The sequence below is a fragment of the Prionailurus bengalensis genome, chromosome D1 (genome assembly GCF_016509475.1).
Source record: "Prionailurus bengalensis isolate Pbe53 chromosome D1, Fcat_Pben_1.1_paternal_pri, whole genome shotgun sequence".
Taxonomy (NCBI): domain Eukaryota; kingdom Metazoa; phylum Chordata; class Mammalia; order Carnivora; family Felidae; genus Prionailurus; species Prionailurus bengalensis.
The window spans coordinates 2,253,256-2,272,500 of record NC_057346.1 but is presented as its reverse complement, the minus strand read 5'-3'; the positions used below and the strand labels follow the sequence as shown (position 1 = coordinate 2,272,500).

At 45.6% G+C, this 19,245-nt stretch overlaps 1 protein-coding gene across 2 annotated transcripts in view; it reads left to right on the top strand.

The window, feature by feature from the left end:
* PDGFD (platelet derived growth factor D) overlaps window positions 1-19,245 on the top strand; it is a 221,633-nt gene that overhangs the window by 140,233 nt on the left and 62,155 nt on the right. Inside the window, exons 2-3 of one of the 2 annotated variants that reach the window (XM_043579201.1) lie at window positions 10,978-11,164; window positions 13,842-14,022. In XM_043579201.1, the coding sequence (XP_043435136.1) occupies window positions 10,978-11,164; window positions 13,842-14,022 (368 nt within the window). Of the gene's footprint in view, window positions 1-10,959; window positions 11,165-13,841; window positions 14,023-19,245 lie in introns of both variants that reach the window. The other variant, XM_043579200.1, reaches the window with a different exon arrangement.

Sequence of the window (19,245 nt, the reverse complement as noted above, 5' to 3'; positions counted from 1 at the left end):
GTTCTCTCTTAAGCATGACTAAACTTACACAAAACTCTGTCCCAACCTGCTCCATTTCCTAACAGTTGGACCGTCCTACACTATTTCCCTATTTTGAAATATTAATATTTGAGGGGCACCTGGGTGGCTCAGTCAGTTAAGCATCTGCCTTTGGCTCGGGTCATGATCTCATGGTTCATGAGTTCGAGTCCCACACTGGGTAAACTTGAGCCCCACTTTGGGCGAGCCCCATTTCTCCCTCTCTCTCTTTCTCTCTCCCTCTCTCTGTCCCTTGCTCATTTGCTTCCTCTCTCTCTCTCTCAAAAAAAAAAAGGAAGAAAGAAACATTAATATGCAAAAAAAGTGTTTTTTTGGTATTGAAAAGTGACTCAATCTGTAAATAGCACCAAGGCCATGCAGCTTAATAAACACATAAGCATAATTATAGATCTATGTAATGTCTTTGTGTGTATTACATGGGAGGTGATTAACGCACATATCATCGTGGAAAGTGAGATGGCAAGTAAGGGGCGGGGGGATTACTCTATACTCTTTCCTGCAAAATGGCCTCTACTTTATAGGTATATTATAGAAGTGATTGTAAAATTATAATCAAATGAAAATTATTTTTGGTCTAGATTTAGAAAATTAAAGTCAGTGAAATTAAAGATTGCACAAATCATAAGGATCCTTATGTTAACCCCCAGTTTTCTTCTTGGATTTGATGAATCTTTAGTCACGTGTGATTAGGAAAATGCTTTCTCTTTGTCACATGAATCGCGTTTTTAATCTCTGGGCTTTTTCAGAACCGTTGTCTTTCTTCCCCCCTGTTCAGATTCCACGGTGGTTTTGTTGGACTGACTGCTTCCTCCTGAAACTTACCCTGTAAAATAACTTCAGAAACTTCTTACTCTCTGTGCATACTCAGAGTTCATACTTCAGTCTTCCTGACGATGTAAGGATACGATTTTTCATAGAATTAGTGTTTCCTAGAGAAAAGGCTAAAACTACTTTTTCCTGGGTATGACTTTCCTTTCTGTTTTGTCTGTTATCTTTCTATGTCTCTGAGCTGTGTTGCCAGTGATTAAAGCAGATAATTTTTGTCGTTACGATTGTCTTGTTTTCTAGGTTCACATTAGGATAAGTGAAAAGTTCTCTGATTCTGTATTGCTTTCTGTCATGCCACTCAGCAGTGCCCATCCCCACCTACCACAGTTCTGAGTGGTATTATTCATTTCTCTTCACATCCTTCACGTGTCAACAACATCAGAAAACAAAGGTCTACAGTAGAAGAAAAGAATTATTGGGGAAATAATTAATGTGAATTATCCTGTTTTAATTTTTATTTATTATTTTTTAATGCTTATTTTTGAGAGAGAGAGAGAGAGAGAGAGACAAAGCGTGAGCAGGGGAGGGGCAGAGAGAGAGGGAGACAGAGAATCCGAAGCAGGCTCCAGGCGCTGAGCTGTCAGCAAAGAGCCCGACGCGGGGCTCGACGGCACGAACCGTGAGATCATGACCTGAGCCGAAGTCAGATGCTTAACCGACTGAGCCGCCCAGGTGCCCCTTTAATATGAATTATCCTAATGTGATAGAATACAGTATGGCTGTTTTAGGGCAATCTTTAATTTCACTGACTTTAATTTTCTAAATCTAGACCAAAAATAATTTTCATTTGATTATAATTTTACAATCACTTCTATAATATACCTATAAAGTAGAGGCCATTTTGCAGGAAAGAGTATAGAGTAATCCCCCCGCCCCTTACTTGCCATCTCACTTTCCACGATCTCGGTGACCCCGGGTCACCTGTGGTCAGGAAGCAGGTGATGTAAAGTTGTAAAGTTCTGATGTAAAGTTGAAAGGTCAGGAGTAACCTCATGCTTTATCACAAGCCTGTGTCATTTACCTCGCTGCGTTTTATCACCTCACATCATCATGAGAAGCGTGAGTACAGAGTAAGATATTTTGAGGGAGAGAGAGAGAACGCCCACATTCATTAAGTTTTGTCACAGTATCTTGTTATAATTGTTTTATTTCATTAGTATCTGCTGTTGATCTTTCACTGTGTCTAATTATTTTTTTTTATTTATTTATTTTATTTTTTTAATTTTTTTTTCAACGTTTATTTATTTTTGGGACAGAGAGAGAGACAGAGCATGAACGGGGGAGGGGCAGAGAGAGGGGGAGACACAGAATCGGAAACAGGCTCCAGGCTCTGAGCCATCAGCCCAGAGCCCGACGCGGGGCTCGAACTCACGGACCGCGAGATCGTGACCTGGCTGAAGTCGGACGCTTAACCGACTGCGCCACCCAGGCGCCCCTCACTGTGTCTAATTATAAAGGAGGCTTTATCAGAGGTATGCATGTTTAGAGAAAACATAGTGTAGATAGGGTTCAATACGATCTGTGGTTCCAGGCATCCACGGGGGTCTTGGAACATGTGGCCTGTGGCTCCAAGAGGCTACCGAAATCGCTCACCATTGTGTAATGACCCAACAAAACCTCGTGTGTTAAAAGATCTCGTGAGGTGAGGAATAATCACTCTCACATGGTACTTTGGCCATCGCCGCACTCCTGGTGACGGTTTCTGGCAAACGTGCAAAAAAGAATTCACGGTACTTTGTATTTTCCTATGTTGCTCGACTCAGATTCTTCAAGAAGAACAATTTTGAGCTCAGGGAATTATCAAGTGAGGTTAGTCTCCAGAAACACTCTCCAAATTGTTACTCTGAGGAAGTTTGTTTACAAAACATTAACACTTTGGCGCGTGCGTGCCAAAAGGAACTGTAATTAAAAAAAAAAAAAAAAAAAGATGCCGAACTGGCAGACAACCAACTCCCTCCTCCCCGAACCTTCGTAATTAGAAAGGTTTTGTATTATGGCTGGAGTTCCTAGAAAAATCTCTGCTGGAGAATTGAAAATAAACGGCTGACGTTTAATCTGCTTTGTGCCCGAGTTGCTTAAAAGCAGAGTGAGCACAGGTGACTTGTTGGAGAGCTGATCGGGGGTCTGGGGGGGGCCTCGTGCTCACCAGGAACATGGGACAGGTGTGCCCGAGTCTCCTTCGGGAGCATGGCCCCACCAAGACACCCGGCAAGGCGTTAGTTCAGTGATGGCACGCTTCGGTGCCTTAGGAAACACGGAGGGGAGAGATGTTAAGAATGCTCTCATGCTGATTTTTAAACTAACGTTCCTAATGAAGTCTAACTTACACCTTTAGCACCACAGCCCTGTGCTTTTGCAGTTAGATGATTTTTGCATAAATTGTCTCCTAATTAAATTCCACTTCATCCCCATTGTGTGTCTTAGGGTCTGTCCTACACATCGACCTACTCGTTTTAGAATTAGGGACTCCGTGCCCTACACTCTTCCGTACTCTCCACCTCTCCCTCTTTCTTGTTTGCGTCTTCAACGTGCACTGCACTGCCTCTTGCTAATGAAGGTACTATTTTGCATTCTAGGATGTTTTTCTATCTTTCTATACTGTGTTGTTAGCCACTGAGGGAGAATGCGAAGATAATTGTGGTAATCCCGATCTTAACACATTAGGCAGAGCTGAGCTCACTGCTCTAAATTCCACGCTTACATCAGTCACCCGACTCTGCAGGTTGTCAGGTAGATCTGAGCGTGGCCCCCACACGCAACAGCAGATTCTCCTGCTTTTTTTTTCTCCCAGTGTTGTCCTTCTTTTTCTTGGTCCCTGGCTTTTTCAGCGTGGTACAGCCTGCTTGCATAGTCAACACGGTGGCACAGATTTTGATGGAAATAGTACAGAATAGGAGCAAGGACCTTTCGGTGGAGCTCTCCCCACAATGTAGCCCCCACAATGTCAGGCCCACTGGCTACATCAAAATGGACATCTTAGAAATACATTTTTCTGCTTTATTTCTGATAAAGCTCCCTTTTATGTGTTGTCTTACTTCAAGATACCCTTCAGTTTTTAAGAAGTCCGAATATGCATTTTATGCAGAAACATCCATCCGCGTGTGGATGTAACGGATACATCTTTTACATTTTTTAAGGTTATGTATTTATTTTGAGAGAGACAGAGACAGCATGAGCCGGAGAGGGACAGAGAGAGGGAGAGAGAGAATCCCAAGCAGGCTCTGTTCACACTGTCAGCACGGAGCTGACAGTGGGCTCAATCCCACGAACCGTGAGATCGTGACCTGAGGTGAAATCAAGAGCTGGACACTTAACCGACTGAGCCCCCCACACACCCCTCAGGTATATTTTGAGAGTCTCCCCTTGCCCACACTAGCAGGCACTGGCATTCCTTTTCCTCAAGGAATGTAGCATTCTGCGTATGATTTTTTCTTTCTACTCTCCTACGAGACCTTCAAAGAAATTATAAAGCACCTTTCAGTATCTTCAGTGTTTGTCTCCTGTACCTAGCCAGCCTCACTTAGCTTTAAAAAGGGCTAAACACAGAGTACATTGTTCCCGCATTAAAAGATTTACTTAAACTCTTCCATAATGTGTTCAGCACAGATTGATGTATGAAGGAGCTACTTAGGTGCCTGGAATACTTTTCTAGTATATAAGGAATAAAAATTTTCCGGGTGCCTGGGTGGTCAGTCAGTTAGGGCCTGACTCTGGATTTCAGCTCAGGTCATGACCTCACGGTGTGTGAGATTGAGCCCCACATGGGCCTGCTTGGGATTCTGTCTCTCCGTCTCTCTCTGCCCCTCCCTTGCTCACCCTTTCTCTTTCTGTCTCTCAAAATAAATACATAAACATTAAAATAAGAAAAAAAAAAAAGAAATAAAGGTTGTTCTAAATGTGTGTTGGAACAACTCGTTAGAGTTACCCACTTGTACTCTTATTTTAGATGACAAGGTACAACTGTGTATAAAATTATGGTCAGACAGAAGTGTCTATCCCATTGGCGATTTTGGACTTGAGATTCCATTTCCCCATCTCTGCCTCGCCCTTGACTACTTAGTCATGGTCAGACCACTGGCAGGTGCATCCTCTTGAAAGAAAATGGTCACGTCACTTGGACCCGAAGTGAGTCTTGAGTGCCACATTACACAGACCCTGAAGTATGAGTTTAGGAACCAGGAGCCACAAAGAGGACATGGTGTGTGGAATCCAGGAGTTGGTCACGATGGGAAAGCCACCAGGGTGAGAACACCGACCGTGGGGTTGGACCGAAGTCCACCCTTACACACACCGGCCTCTGCAGCAAATCACTTTAACTTCTCGCTGCTGGTTTCATTACCTGTTGAAGTCACAAAGCAAAATTAAATTTAAAAGAAAAAGCAGAATGAGAGCAATGATATTTACTGCCTCCTTTTTTGTTACATAAACTTATATTTATGATGGACTTACAAAATTGGGTTCTTACAACCACTGTTGCTCCCTGCAAAAATCAAGTAGCCTCGTTGGGGTTGTTTAGCATTGGAAGTGGGACTTCTTCGTTTGTATATCATTCGGCTATAGTCTGGGCCAGCGCCATTTCTGTGATCTAGTGCATAATTACAGAGCAGGCATTTTACAAATGAACTTTTGTAATATATCCCTTTGCAAGTTAGGACTTTCCTGACTCAGTGACCGTTCTGTGTTTTTGCCTCTTGGCTGCAGAATAGAGTTTGTGACATCAGTCGTGCCTCTGGCTCCTGGACTGGGACAGTGGGGCAAACGGGTAGGCCTGGACTGTTGTGCTGAATTTGTGTGAGCACCAGATGCAGTCTGTAATTCTACCGTTATGTTCCGATGGAATCGTTGATCAAGCATTTTCATCCTTATGTAGCCACTGAGCATTTGGCCTCTGCATTTTAGGTTGTCATAGATAACATTACGACCTGAGAAGAAATAAAAGCATTAGCATTATTTATGATTTCATCTGTTCTTAAACATTACGTTATGGATCACCATGTATCTCTGTTGGGACCAGGAAGGACTCGATTCCATGAAATGAGAAAGCTAGGTCCGGGGGTTGACCCGCAGAGTCAGCGGGTAGGCAACTCGATTCCATGAAATGGAGAAAGCTAGGCCCGGGGTTGACCCACAGAGTCGGTAGGTAGGTGACTCAATTCCATGAAATGGAGAAAGCTAGGTCTGGGGTTGACCCGCAGAGTCAGTGGGTAGGCAACCTGATTCCATGAAATGGAGAAAGCTAGGTTGGGGGTTGACCTGCAGAGTCGGCGGGTAGGCGACTTGATTCCATGAAATGGAGAAAGCTAGGTCTGGGGTTGACCCGCAGAGTCAGCGGGTAGGTGACTCGATTCCATGAAATGGAGAAAGCTAGGTCCAGGGTTGACCCACAGAGTCGGTAGGTAGGCGACTCAATTCCATGAAATGGAGAAAGCTAGGTCTGGGGTTGACCCGCAGAGTTGGTGGGTAGGCGACTCGATTCCATGAAATGGAGAAAGCTAGGTCCGGGGTTGACCTACCACAGAGTCGGTGGGTGGGCGACTCGATTCCATGAAATGGAGAAAGCTAGGTCGGGAGTTGACCCGCAGAGTCAGTGGGTAGGCGACTCGATTCCATAAAATGGAGAAAGCTAGGTCCGGGGTTGACCCGCAGAGTCGGTGGGTGGGCGACTCGATTCCATGAAATGGAGAAAGCTAGGTCAGGGGTTGACCCGCAGAGTCGGTGGGTAGGCGCCTGTGGACCAGAAATGATGAGGTGGAGGAGGCTCCGAGGTCAAAGACAGGAAAGCAAGTCCCAAACAGGTCAGCAGCTGGTGAGGTTAGATGGAAAACTGAACTTGAGGTGTGGAGTCATAGCAAGGAGGTGCAGGAACCAGGAAAGTCAAGAATAAGAAGCAAAGTAGTAGACCATGTGAGATGGTCCTCAAGGTGAGTGGTTCTCCAATAGGGAGCGTTTGCATCACCTGGAGGGCCATTACAACAAATAGTGCTGGTCTCTACCCCCAGCTTTGCTGCCTCAGTAGGTCTGGGTAGGGCCCAATCATGTGCATTTCTAACAAGCTCCCAGGTGATGTTAATGAGTCTGATTTGGGAACCCCACTTGGCTGTTCTAGATGAATCCCAGACAGAAGTGATGAGGCCTGCAGTGACTTTTCATGAGCTCCTTTGACACTCGGTTGGATGAGTTGAGTTTGTTTAAAGGGTTGGGGACAGAACCAACAAATACAACATTTGGCGTGGGTTTTTTTCCATTTTAATTGGTTTTAAAAAAAATGATGAAATGCATAACTCAGAGTTTATGAGGATGTAAACTTCCTTCTGTGTGAGAATATAAAATAAGAAGTTACATTCTTGCCATATAAACTTGCATAGAAACTATTGTCTATGAAAAGTGATGTGTTTCATATTTTTGTGGCTCAACAGCTCCCACCACGCTCTGGTTAAAGGTGTGTGCTCTGAAAAGTCAATGCCTAGGGTCAAATTGTGATTCACCACTAGCTCTGTGCCCGGAGCTAACAAGTTTCTTACATGCTCTGAACTTCCCCGGTCACATGGGGGATATTTTCTAGTATCATAGGGTTGTCGCAAGATTGAGTGACTATCATATGCTTACTGGGGTGCCTGGCACATAATAATTGCCCCATCAATGTTAGCATGATTGCACACCACAGTAAATGCTCTCATTCAGAAGGGTGACTTCATCTATAAGACTTGGTGGTGATCCGGGGTAAACCCGGTATGTTGGGTCTGTACTGTAATTCATTATAACTCTTCTGCTGAAAACAGCCCTGAGTCGGCATGAAGTTATACACTATATGTAAACGGTGTGATTCACAAGTCAGAGCAGATTACAGATAGCAAAGAGTCTAAAACTGCGTCTACCAAATTTAACACTAAGGGAAGAGTGGTTAAAATCATCAGGTCTGGGGCCGGAGAGCCCGGGTTAGTGCTCTGACTCCATCCTTTACCTGCTCTGTGACTTTAAAGAAATTCCTTGACCTCTCTGTGCCTCAGAATCTTCATCTGTAGAATGGCAGTGTCGCAGAGTTGTTACAAACGCTCACACACGCATACAGTGTCCTATTTGTAAACAGTTTACATGCAAAGAGCTTCAACAATGTCTGGCCCAAAGTGAGCAGTATAAATGGGGTCACTGTCATTCATGTGTGTGTATATGTATATTTTGGCAGGATTTTGATCTTTTAAAATTTTTTAATGTTTATTTTTGAGAGAGACAGCATGAGCAGGGGAGGGGCAGAAAGAGAGGGGACATAGAATCTGAAGCAGGCTCTAGGCTCTGAGCTGTTGTCACAGAGCCCGACACGGGGTTTGAACTCACAAACTGTGAGATCATGACCTGAGCTGAAGTCAGACGCTTAACTGACTGAGCCACCCAGGCGCCCCAGGATTTTGATATTTAAGGGAAAATAAATCAGGAAACTTGATAAAAAAAAAATTTTTTTTCAGATTGATATAGTTCAATACAGTGCAGTATAGGTCTGTGGTAAATTTGTAATACTGGAAACCAGTTTGTCTTAACCAAACTGTATCAGTAGGAAACTCCACCCTACCACTGCTTTCTTAAAACTAGAATAAGCATCTCCTGGGACGCCTGGGTGGCTCAGTCAGTTCAGCGGCCGACTTCGGCTTCAAATCTCACGGTTTGTGAGTTCAAGCCCCGCGTCGGGCTCCGCACTGGCACTCTGAGCCTGCTTGGGATTCTCTCTCTCCCTTTGTCTCTGCTCCTCTCGCTCTCTCTCAAAATAAGCAAATGACCTTAAAAAGTAAAAATACTAAGTTAGAGAAATATTAAGCAAATAATACTACTGCAGGAAACACGGCACGGATTATGACAGTAAATCTCTAGTAATGCAAGTGTCGAAAACACCGCAAAACATCATGTTTAGATCCTGTGCTCGGTGACTGACTGTTGATTGACTGGTGGATGGTTGACATTTCTCTTCCTCGCAAACAGCCCTCCCCCATTTCCTACAAGCCCCAGATGACAGTTGAGCAGACGGGCAGTTTTCATGGCTACATTTGCAGTGTCAGGTGAAGGGAAGAGAAGAGGGAAAGGCCAGCCAGGAAGAGTGTTTGTCGTTCCCGGGGAGGGCGTGTGGCTGGGCTCCCTGGAGGGGGCACAGAGCTGTGCTCTCGCGTCCTGGGTTCAAGTCTGCAGTTCCCATGCAAGACGCTTCTGCATCTCGTGGGCTGTGTCCTCCTCCTCCCTCTGGTACGTGGGGAGCCTCCAGCCGCCCTCCGCATCCCAGCCTTCCCGTGGCTTCCAGCAGCGATGTAAGCCTCCCTGACCCGGCTCGCTGAATTACAGGCCTTGAGTAAACGCTCTGTGGGCAAGCACAAATGGACTGTGGTTGGATGCAGCACCGGCAGGGTCCGCACAGCCAGAATCCAAAGTGCAAAGAACTCTGCGTGCGGGAAGGATGTAGACACGGACCCGCCTTGGCTGTCAGGCTGACACAGGTCTCCCAGCCTTAGGTCAGATTTCACGGCTCATGGGCACGGCTCGTACCCCCTGCACTTCAGACGCCAGCTGCAGATTTTGGGGTGCCATAACCAACAGTCTATCAATTCAGGGTCCCCCCGTAAACCCGTCAAGTTTGATGATTTGATAGAACAACTCGTAGAACTCACGAAGGCACTAGAGTTACAATGGCAGTTTTACTGCTAAGTTTTATTGTAAAGGGTGCATTTCAGGACCAGCCCAATGAGGACACACAGGGTGAGATCTGGGGGCTGGCGGGGGGGTGGGGTCCCAAGCACGAAGCGCCCTCCGCAGCAAGTGCACGTGCACCAACAGCCGGGAGGTTTACTCAAGCTTCCAGGACCAGAGTTTTCCCGGGGTTTCATTCTGCAGGTGGGACTAGGAGAATGACTGCTGATGGGACCAGACTCCATCTACAGTGCTCCTTTCCTCCAGGGAGGTTGTGAGGTCAGGCTCATGTCAGGGCTCCAAACCCTCTGCCTTTCAACACACGGTTGGGTTGGTCTTACTGCATAGCCAGCCCACTTCCGGAAACTGTTGGGGAGGGGGCACAGTTAGTTGCCTCATTAGTGTAAACCCAGACGTGGCCCCAGGGCCCACGGTGAATAACGAAGACCCTTCAGTCACCTGGGAAGTTCTAACTGGGTAGGATTTCCCGGTCAAGAACCCAGCACAAAGACCACACAAGTTCTTTATCGTACGACACGCGGAAAATACAAGAATTGGGCTCCTAAGTCACCGAAAACTAAGGCAAAGAACTAACGATTTTTGTGATACAGAAACCACTGGAAAATGTCATTTGAATAAAAAATGAGTAGTTATTAGGGGCACCTGGGTGGCGGTTGGTTAAGCGTCTGACTTCGGCTCAGGCCATGATCTCACGGCTCATGAGTTCGAGCCCCGCGTCAGGCTCTGTGCTGACAACTCAGAGCCTGGAGCCTGCTTCCGATTCTGTGTCTCCCTCTCTCTCTGTCCCTTGCCTGCTCACACTCTTTCTCTGTCTCTCAAAAATAAATAAACATTAAAAAATTTTTTTAAAAATGAGAAGTCATTAAGCACCATTGGATCCTTTCATATTTTTCACTCCCTCGGTCATTTGTTCAGTGATATTTCTGGAGTTCTACCTGTGCTCGTTGCTGAAGCTATAATGTCAATGCTGTAAGGGTAGAGAAAAACAGAAAGTTGTTGTTTTGCTTTTGGGGGGACTTTTTGTGTCATAGGGAAAAATGGAAGGGTTAATGAACTATTTGACATTATTTACTCATTTTAATGTCGATCTAAATGAACCTGAGTTCTGAGGTGACTTCATGTGCCTCGTCGAAAACTATGTTAAAAGAGGTCTCCAGTCACAAAATATCGCCAGCAAGTGCAGACTTGTGAGGACTCAGGGGACTGGGGGTAAGAGGAGTCTGTCCGTTCTGCGTAGAAAGAACCAGAAAGCGGCCGCTTGGTCTCAGGTTGTTAGACGAAATCACGACGTGCTTTGAAATGTGATGTTTTCAACTGCTGTGTTTTTTTTGTTGTTGTTGTTTGTTTTTTTGCTTTCTCGTAATTGGAACAACATACTAATTTCTACAAGTTTGTGACTACTAACAGACAGCAATCACCTCACAGACTTGTACCGAAGAGACGAGACCATCCAGGTGACAGGAAACGGCCATGTGCAGAGCCCTCGCTTCCCCAACAGCTACCCCAGGAACCTGCTTCTGACGTGGCGCCTGCGTTCCCAGGAGAAAACAAGAATACAACTGGCCTTTGACAGTCAGTTCGGATTAGAGGAGGCGGAAAATGATATCTGCAGGTGAGTGGGGAGAAACGCAGGTCAGGGGTCACGTCCAAGGGGAAGAAACGATGGATGTAAAACCTCGCATCGTGCTTTCCTTTGGGGACCCGCCCAGATCCGAGCGGACAAAATACAGGGGGCACAGGCTTTGTCTGCAGAGGGCCCGGTCACAGAACCCCAGGTATGCACCCGTCAGAGCCGGGCCACCGGGCTGCTGGGGAAGGGCCCCTGTGTTGGCCGGGCCTCGAGCAGCCTTTGGGAGCACATAGATGCATCCAGCATCCCGCGGGAGCATGTAAGGAGCCCCTGTAGGGCTCCGGGAACTGACCCTGGTCATTGTGCCTGCGCACTGGAAGGTGGTGATGGTGAGGACCATGTCAGGGCCTTACCCTGAAATCCTGGGCCTCAGAGAAGAAAGAAACATCACCCCCCCCTCAGATGGTCCGTTTGCCGTCCTTTTCTGGGTCTGCTCGATCATTGTCCCTTCTAAGCCTATGTATCGGAGAGCGCCCTGGCTGTTCTGCGAATTGCCTGCTCACAGCCTCGCAGTCACTGAATTAGCATGTAGGGGACGGGAGGGCTTTGTTTCCTTTCTGTGCTTCCCGCACGCACGGGTTCTGCAATGCCAGATCCTTTCAGCAGGTTTATTTTCCTCTGAATAAGAAGAGGGTGCCTCAAATTTGGCTGTCCTTTGTTGCACGTTGATTATGCTGACAGCTTTTGTTGTGTGGCTGTTTCTTCCAGAATAACAGCAGTGCCTGTTACTTTCTAGGACCACAGAGGGTAATGTATGCCAGAAAGCAGACACAAATACGTGCCCCAAGAGCCGGTTCACGTTTACAGAGAGGACACACTCCAGCGGGTCTTGTGGCTTGTCACCCCTGAAAGGGAGAACTGATTTTCTGTGCTGGAGAAAGAGTTGGTGCGGAAAAAAAAAAAAAAAAATGTTTTTTTGAGGACTGTTCAGGGGTGATGGCATGAAAGGGAAGCCAGGTCTCCATGATGAGGTGAGGTTTTGATCCGGGTAGATGGGAGCTGTGTCAGCACCCATGCCTTGGAAATGGAAGACACTAAGGGTAGTTTCCTTTCTGGACCTTTCAGCCAATCCAGTTGTGTCTCAAAATTCATGCAGGCAGATAGAGGAGTAAGAGGCAGGGAAGGGGACAGGAAGAAGGAAAAGACAGACTGACTTCGTCTCAGGGAAAAACTACGCTGATGGATTTAAACCACAAGAAAGTGACCTTTCGTGGTATTAACAAAGTTTCAAGTACACTCATTCTTTGCGCGGTAACTGTGATTTACACATATTGTATATAAAATGCAATGCGCTTGATTTCCTGCCATCTGTTCCCAAGCCTCCTTGATGTTTACATTGTAATATTTTATTGCTTGAATAATGATTCTTTGCGAGTGCTTCTCACCTTCCAAGCACCGCATAAACATGAAGTAATTAATTTACACGCCACCCAAGAGATACCCAGCCGATGAATTTGTGTAAACCTCTTACTTTGCTCAGAGGGAAACTGAGGGAAGAGGACAGAAGGGCCCCATAAATCACCGTCAACGAAGTGTAGTCGCCCAGTCGTTACACGATCCCGCCCGGTCCAGTAAAAGCTCTGTGCCTCCTGGTGGACTTTCTCCATATTCAGCCGCCATGTTTCTCGTGCTGATCCCGCCAGGGCAGTTGTGAAGAACATATCAAGCGGGTTGAGTCTACGACCACTGTTCGCCCAGAGTGCCCATCCTTTGCATTGTGACTTTAGCATTCAAAGACATTCGGGGAGAGGCAGAGTGACTGATGGCCGGAACTGAAGGGCAGATAGTTCAGCTCACAAGTAGAATGTCCCGAGATTTGGGGTGTCCTGAAAATAAAGTCAATGATCCCTGGAAGATGTCCACTGTGTCCCTGAAGACAGTCTACTGTGTGATGGAAAGGTTATATGGAACATTGAAAGAGGACTTCCCCACCTCCTCAGTCCTGGCATTCTGTGTTTCTCTGACCAGCATCAGAGCTGAACCATCCCTGGTCGTCACCTCATCCATACCCTGGTTTAACCAGAAAGCTCCAGTATTTCTTAGGGCACCTCCCTCCCCCAAATCGTAATGCTTTTCACTTTGATAACCATCCTAGTTTATTATAGGATCCTTGCAAAAGACAGTTTCCAAAAGGAAAGAGAGCTTTTTATTTTATTTTACCATCTATTTTCTGTAATGAGATGATGTAACATAATGCTGATTCCACATGCTGTATAGATACGGATCATTTCTTAAGGGACCACTGGATGTGGCGAATTAATTAAAAGTGGGAATTGGTTTGAAAACCTTTATATAGTAAATATTTGCGCATATAATTAAAGCTGGGTCTCCAAAAATAGGACAACAGATTATAATTATTACTTTTCCTAGGAAACCCTTCCAAGCCAGATGTTCAGAAAGTGGCCCATTTTGATGACTGTTGATTTGGGAATACTCATGGCTAAATGTGCATAAACGTTCTTTCAGATTATTGATGTTTGAATTTGAAAGACTGAACCCAAAGACCGGCTTTCCTGTAAAAATTCCTGTAGGCTTTAATTTTCATGTTAGGTGGTAGTCATGAGAAATCACATATGTTACTTTTAATTTCTCCGGGGAAGGATGAATGTCAAAGCGTGCTGTAATCAAAATTTGTTTATTTCTGTCACATTGAAACTAGGTATGATTTTGTGGAGGTTGAAGATGTATCTGAGACCAGTACCGTAATTAGAGGGCGGTGGTGTGGACACAAAGACGCTCCCCCCAGAATAACATCAAGAACGAACCAAATTAAAATAACATTCAAGTCTGATGACTACTTCGTGGCTAAACCTGGATTCAAGATCTATTATTCTTTTGTGGTAAGTATCCTAACCGCCCTGTGATTAAAAGCAGACACTGGTTTCACAAAGTACAGAGATCGTTTTCTATGATGAAACGCAGTGGTGTGAGGGTGAACTGTGTTAATTCTCCGTGGGATGCTCCATTACTGCCTTACGGCCAACATGGTATAAAGCTTTCTGGAGTAAGGAGCACTGTTTTGATCTATTAGGTCAACCCTTGGGTCTACACATAGTAAACAGAAAAAGGGAAATGGTTGATATTAGTAACACAGTGTTACCTCTGGTTCAGCTGATGCAAGGTAAATGCAGAGCCAAATAAAAGGCATGTGAGAGTTGAGTATCTTTAGTTCAAAGAGTTGTCTGTGTCATTCCAGCCACAGAGAAGAGTCTGGACGATTTCAGCTGAAATTACCCAGACGTGGGAGGGGTCTCTGTCATGATCATGGAGCCTTAGCGTTGTCAAGAGTCGTAAAGTTCGTGAACTTCCTCAAGTAGACCCAGGAGTGTGGCACTGTTGTGTTGGCTACACTCCTGCTTAGTCGTGGTGTCACCTCTGCTTAACCCCTCCACAGCCCTTCCCAGGTTTAAGTGGATCTAACCGTTGGAAAATGCTCAACCTCTTGTTGAGTCAAAATCCGCATGGTAGTCAATTCTCGTTGTTGGGCACATGCGATCAGGTGTCTCCTTTACTCAGTCAGGTATTGATAAGACTCTGTAAGGTTCCTGCTCACTGTCAGCCTCTGACAGGTGCAGTAGATACCACGGTGAGCAAGACAGACAGGGTTCTTGAGCCCCTGGGAGCTCATAATCTCGTAGGGATGGCAGCCTATTAAAAAGCTGTAATAAGGGAGAACAGTGAACAAAGGCGAAAGTACCGGGTTCTGTGAGTTCGGCTCAGGGAGACATTGCCATAATTTTACCTGTCCATGACCTTGGCTATCCCTGAACCCTTCTTGTGTTTGTAGTGTGTGACCTTTTATTCTCCCATGAGCACGCTTCATTCCCGTTCAGTCTGTCTTTATCCGTCTTCAAAGCACGGATGTCAAAATCGAACCCAGGGCTACGGATGGAGTCACTGTGTGTTTTGTCTCCCCTCCTGTGGGTTTTTTTTTTCTTTTTCGCATATTAGTGAGCTATTAAATGCTAAGTGAATTCTACATCAGAATAAATGAAAAAATATCATGAGGCGACACCGCTTCCCGTTTTAATTTGAAAATAATCCATCAGGCATGATTTACGTTACTGCAAACACATCAGTGCTGCTCAGCGTTAAAACTCAAGGGTGAACCTTCGGTTTCTCTGTTTCTATCTTTTAATGTGTTCAGTGCTGTTCTGTTCTCCACTGTTCACGGGCTGCACAGGCTGGGCACGTTGGGATGGTGATGGATAGGCTTAGGGAAAGACCTTTTTTCCCTTAAAACATCAAGAAGTGTTAGTGCTGATGGATAGACTTTCTGTGAAACTTGATGACTAAACTGAATGGTCCGTAAGTCAGTTAGAAACACCCTAACTCTCATACAGTGTCATTCGGGCAAAATAACTCCTTTTCTTTCTTTTTTTTTTTTTCAACGTTTTTTATTGATTTTTGGGACAGAGAGAGACAGAGCATGAACGGGGGAGGGGCAGAGAGAGAGGGAGACACAGAATCGGAAACAGGCTCCAGGCCCTGAGCCATCAGCCCAGAGCCCGACGCGGGGCTCGAACTCACGGACCGCGAGATCGTGACCTGGCTGAAGTCGGACGCTTAACCGACTGTGCCACCCAGGTGCCCCAAAATAACTCCTTTTCTATGGAAGAGGCAGCACAGGTATGGATTTGGGGGGGATGAGTAGTCCTTTTTGGAGGTGTTCGAGCTCACGGTGCCGGCCCATCACCCGTTGAGTGGCCAGCATTAAGCGGCATGTTGAGTGGCCTCTGAGTCTGGCTGGAAACTGGCATCACTCACTCGCTCACCTCCGCCAGGACATTAATTGTGGGTTTTAGGAGCGAGAATGCTTATAATTTTTGGTGTATTTCCCTACTGACCTCTTGGTCTGCATTTTTGAGGACAGATCCAGGCTCCTTTTCAGTTTCTCAAGGCGTCTGGCACCAAATAGCATCAACTAGAGCCGGAGAGCTTTGGTGGCTGAACTCCAAGAGGTGGAATGAACTTCACCTACAAGGGTGTGTGGACTACAGATAGGTGGGCTTTTTTTTTTTTTTTAATGTTTACTTAGAGAGAGAGAGTGCGCGCATGAGCAGGGGAGGAGCAGAGAGAGAGACAGAGAGACAGACAGGATCTGAAGCAGGCTCTAGGCCCTGAGCTGTCAGCACAGAGCCCGACGCGGGGCTCGAACTCAGGAACTGTGAGATCATGACCTGAGCTGAAGTTGGACGTTTAACTGACTAATCCCCCCAGGCGCCCCAAAGATCTGTCTGGCTTTTGATAAAGGCCTGTTTCTTGCTCAACAGGGATAGAAGGTCACTATGGCTTGACCGGTGTATTGGAGAGAGCATTTTATTTTACTTTTTTAAGTGTATTTATTTACTTGGAGAGAGAGAGAGCATGCTCTGGGGAGGGGGAGAGAGGGGCAGCGAGGGGTGAGGGGAGAGAGAGAGAGACAGAGAGAGAGAGAGAGAGACAGAGAGAGAGAGAGAGAGAGAGAGAATCCCAAGCAGACTGCACTGCCAGCACAGAGTCCGATGTGGGGCTAAAATTCACCAACTGTGAGATTACGACCTGAGCCAAAATCTAGAGTTGGACGCTGACTGAGCCACCCAGGTGTTCCGGGAAGATCATTTTATTTGTGTTTAAATTGTACTTGCAGAGACTTTAAAAGGGCAGTGTTTCTAAAGCCAGATGCTACAGAGACTGGGCCTAAAACCTAAAGTTGACCACCTTTAAGCTGATACAGAGACAAGGGATTAAACACAGCAGACGCTCTCCGAGTATATCTGAGCGACTATTTTTACAATGTTACGCAGCCCCCCAAAACTTGTAAGGGTCACAGGCAGCTGTTTTTTGCCATGCCTACCTTCAGGCTAGATCTAGGGAAATTTGAGCAGAGAACAGTTCCTGAGGAGTGAGTGTCCTCTTGGAAAATGGCAGCTAGCTCTCTGGGTAGGTCGGGACCCCCCCCTTCTCATCGCTACCTTTTCACCTGTCTGCTTCGCATGGGACATCCTTCTAACTGGTACCTCAGTGACTCTCCGGATGCAGAAGGAGTTGCCCTAGATGCAACTCGCAGGTGCACGGGACCACAGGAGCCCTGGAATCACATCTATGTGATCTGTACTCATCGCATCTTTACAGTACCCAGTCCCATGTGCATCTTTGCTTAGGTTTTCATTCCACCGAAGTGTGGGAGACTCATGGTTCACATCACGATCACTTATTTGTGGTCACGAGTGGTTCACAAGTTACAATTTTGTGTGATGTGCTTGGGATTTGATCTTGTACCTTTTTCTTTCACAGTACCTGTCTTGGTCTCTCCTAGAGCACAGCCTCATGGGACCAGAGTTTTGCTGTAAAGCTCACTTTGGATCGACTAAGGTTTCCCTACTTACCAATGGTCTGATATTAAACAAGTCTCTTCCCCTTTCCTGTCACATGTATCAAATGATGATAATTGGCACTGGTGTGAGGCTTTTAAATGGTACCAAATACTTCGTGCCGTGCCTAGGATGTAGTAAATGGTCAATAAATAATGGTGCTAATGATCCCACCTTTACAGTCACTAATTGTGTATATATGTGTCTTCCAAGTTAACGGTGTTTAAAAAATTCAGCTGAGTAAATTTTAGACGTCTTGTTGGCTGTATTCAACGATTTGCTCATGAGGCAGCCCCCAAGCTAGCCGACAGGAAGGAGCTGCAAGGAGGTATGTGAACAGAAAGTCTAATATACGCAGAAGGGAGCGGGAACAAGGGAGTTCTACTGGGCAAAAAGCTAAGTGAGTTAGTGCAAAGTTACTTGTGTTTAGAAGACAGCAGGGATCTGTCAGGTAGATTATGCACTAGAGCTGATGAGGAGATTCCTGACTGACTGCTTTAAGAATCCATTTGGGGAGAAACCAGAACTATAAGTAGGTCTCAGTTCGGTCACGTGGGCCTTAGCATGAGTGACTCCATTTTAAGCCTGTTGTCTTATTTTCAGCATTCATAATGAACTGTTCAAGGGTCTTCTTACTGTGTGTATTCTACACAGTGCCTTACACACGGCTAGCTAGCCCGTTTGTTGAGTTGACTCTTTCCAGGTGAAATATGATTCGTTAGAACTGCCTGATTTCAGTTTTTGCTCTCCTGCTCAGGCTTTTTTCCTTGATTTCACTCTACTGTGGAGAAGAGGTAAACGTCAGAGGGCATAATTAGGCAGAATGGATAATGTTATCAAATCCTTGTTAGCAAGATGTGGTTGTCTAAATAAATCAAGCTCTCCCACCTCCAACTCACTTTGTCGGGGAATGTCAGGAATCTGTTAAGTAGGTCTTTGGAAAGGTATCCAATTACAAGGCTCCCATTGGATTCCCAGAAGGCACCCGGCACGAGTGTGAATCTCAGCTCTACCCTTTACTACGGTTTGTTCATCCGTAAAGTGGTGGTCATACTGCCTGAGATGAAGTAGTCATGAGGATGAAATTAGACAACTTTTGTAGAGTGTTCTGCCTGGAACTTATTCATTCCTCAAATATCTGCTGTTCTGACTACTGTCGTCGTCACTGGTGTTATTAACACATCGGGTGACAGGTGAACTCGACATTCCCACGCAAACGGCCCAGCTGTCCTGTGTAGGTGGGCATGTGTATGCCCACCTCAGGCCGTAATCCACTTCCTTTGTCCATGGTAGAAATATTTTCTTGTACGTTGTAACAAACCTAAAAACGTTTATTGGTGTGAGTGAGTTTGTGCACGGCGCACACATGTGTTTAATGTAAAGGTCATTTTTTTTTTTCATTCAAAAACAAAAAATGAAGTCATTTTAAAGCTACTCAAAAACTTCCTTTTTATGAAATAATTCTAGTTTATTTCATAACTTGAAATCCGCTAGTACCTATTACAAACAATTAAAAAAGCAATTTTATCAGGTCAGTTGCTTAAGTATATATCTCTAGTTTGAATTTCTAGCAGTGAAGTTAGGATTTCCATTGAGATTGAAACTCTGCATGAAGCATGGTTTTGCCTTGTAAGCAATTATTCCAAATAGAAAAAGAAAAGGAAGAAGGGAAAGAAGGAGGAACAGGAGGAACAAAACCCAGGAACTGAA